Here is a 1,435-nt window from a genome sequence, read left to right as displayed (position 1 = left end):
AGAGAGAGAGAGAGAGAGAGAGAGAGAGAGAGAGAGAGAGAGAGAGATCATACAAGCAAAATCTAAGGGTTTTGAATGAGATTTGCTATTTGAAACAAAAGTAAATAAACTAAAAATCAAGAAGGGTAATTACAACAGAAAATTCTGGACACTTGATCTCGAATCTGTTTGGTCTTCACCCCATAAACAATAGGATTGAGCAAAGGTGGGACAAGTAGGTAAAGGTTAGACAGGAGAATGTGAATGTAAGATGGAATGTGGAAGCCAAACCTATGTGTAAAAAAGGAGAAGAAGGCCAGGAGATAAAACTCCAAGAAGACACAAATGTGGGCAATGCACGTGTTAAAGGCTTTGAGTCTTGCTTCCTTTTGAGGCAGTTTGAAGACAGTTATAAATATTCTAATGTAGGAGAGTGTTATAAAAATTATGTCCAGTCCAAGTACACTGAAAGCCACAAAAAGACCATAGATCTTGTTGACCTGAACATCTTCTACTGCCAGCTTGACAATCGCCATGTGCTCACAGTATGAATGGGATACTACTGTGGTCCAGTAAAAATTCAACCTGCATTTGATGAGAATGAGATATGGAGCTACAAAGAGGGCAGCTCTGAGTGTGACTCCTACTCCTATTTGAGTGAGGAGTCGCTGGGTAAAAATCGATGCATGTCTTAGAGGATCACAGATTGCCACATATCGGTCCATTGCCATAGCAAACAAAATGCCTGACTCAGTACACTGGAATGTGTGAATCAGCCACATCTGCAAGAGGCAGGCGTCAAAGTGTATGTTTGGAAGGTGAAACCAGAATATTCCTAGCATTTTGGGTAAGATGCAAGTACTGAGAGCAATGTCTGTTGCTCCAAGCATTGCTAGGAAGAGGTACATGGGTTCATGGAGGCTTCGCTCAACTTTGATGACAACTAGGAGCAGAAAATTCCCCAAAAGAGCAATGATGTACATGCCACAGAAAGGAATCCCAATCCAGAACTGCACCGACTCCAAGCCAGGAATCCCAATCAGAGTCAGCATTGAGGGCCTGAAGATGGAGCTATTGAAATGAGGCATGCTGCCTTAGGGTCTGTGGGCATACGTCTTCTCAATTAGACCATTAGCACTTGTTGGGAACATTTCTTCTGCTTTCAGTTAGATTCACACAGAGACGGAGTGAATTTCACATGGCGGTTTTCAGATAACGACTTTTACTGAGGAGATCCATTCATGTACACCCAAGAGGTCTACATATCTTTTCTAAGTGTGAATGATTTATTTCAGAGTCCAGTTTTTGGTCCACCTCTCTCACTTTCTTCTCTTTCCATGTCCGTCTCATCACAAACATACATAATAGACATGCACACACTCCAAATAAAAGCTTATTAGGTATATTCTAGAAAGAAGAAGACATAATCCTAAATATTTATGAAAAATATTCACAT

The 1,435-nt window shown here is 40.9% G+C and overlaps 1 protein-coding gene across 1 annotated transcript; it reads right to left on the bottom strand.

The window, feature by feature from the left end:
* Positions 1-116: 116 nt before the first annotated feature.
* LOC101990975 (olfactory receptor 52A5-like) lies at positions 117-1,067 on the bottom strand. Its single transcript, XM_005370145.2, has one exon. The coding sequence runs from the start codon at positions 1,065-1,067 to the stop codon at positions 117-119; it is 951 nt and encodes a 316-aa protein (XP_005370202.1).
* Positions 1,068-1,435: the final 368 nt, after the last annotated feature.

Source organism: Microtus ochrogaster, unplaced genomic scaffold (assembly GCF_000317375.1).
Source record: "Microtus ochrogaster isolate Prairie Vole_2 unplaced genomic scaffold, MicOch1.0 UNK73, whole genome shotgun sequence".
Taxonomy (NCBI): domain Eukaryota; kingdom Metazoa; phylum Chordata; class Mammalia; order Rodentia; family Cricetidae; genus Microtus; species Microtus ochrogaster.
The sequence above is the reverse complement of the archived record's forward strand: the minus strand, read 5'-3'. Positions and strand labels throughout refer to the sequence as shown.

Coding starts and splice junctions, on each gene's coding strand:
- LOC101990975 (XM_005370145.2), bottom strand. CDS start 1,067: ATGCCTCATTTCAATAGCTCCATCTTCAGGCCCTCAATGCTGACTCTG.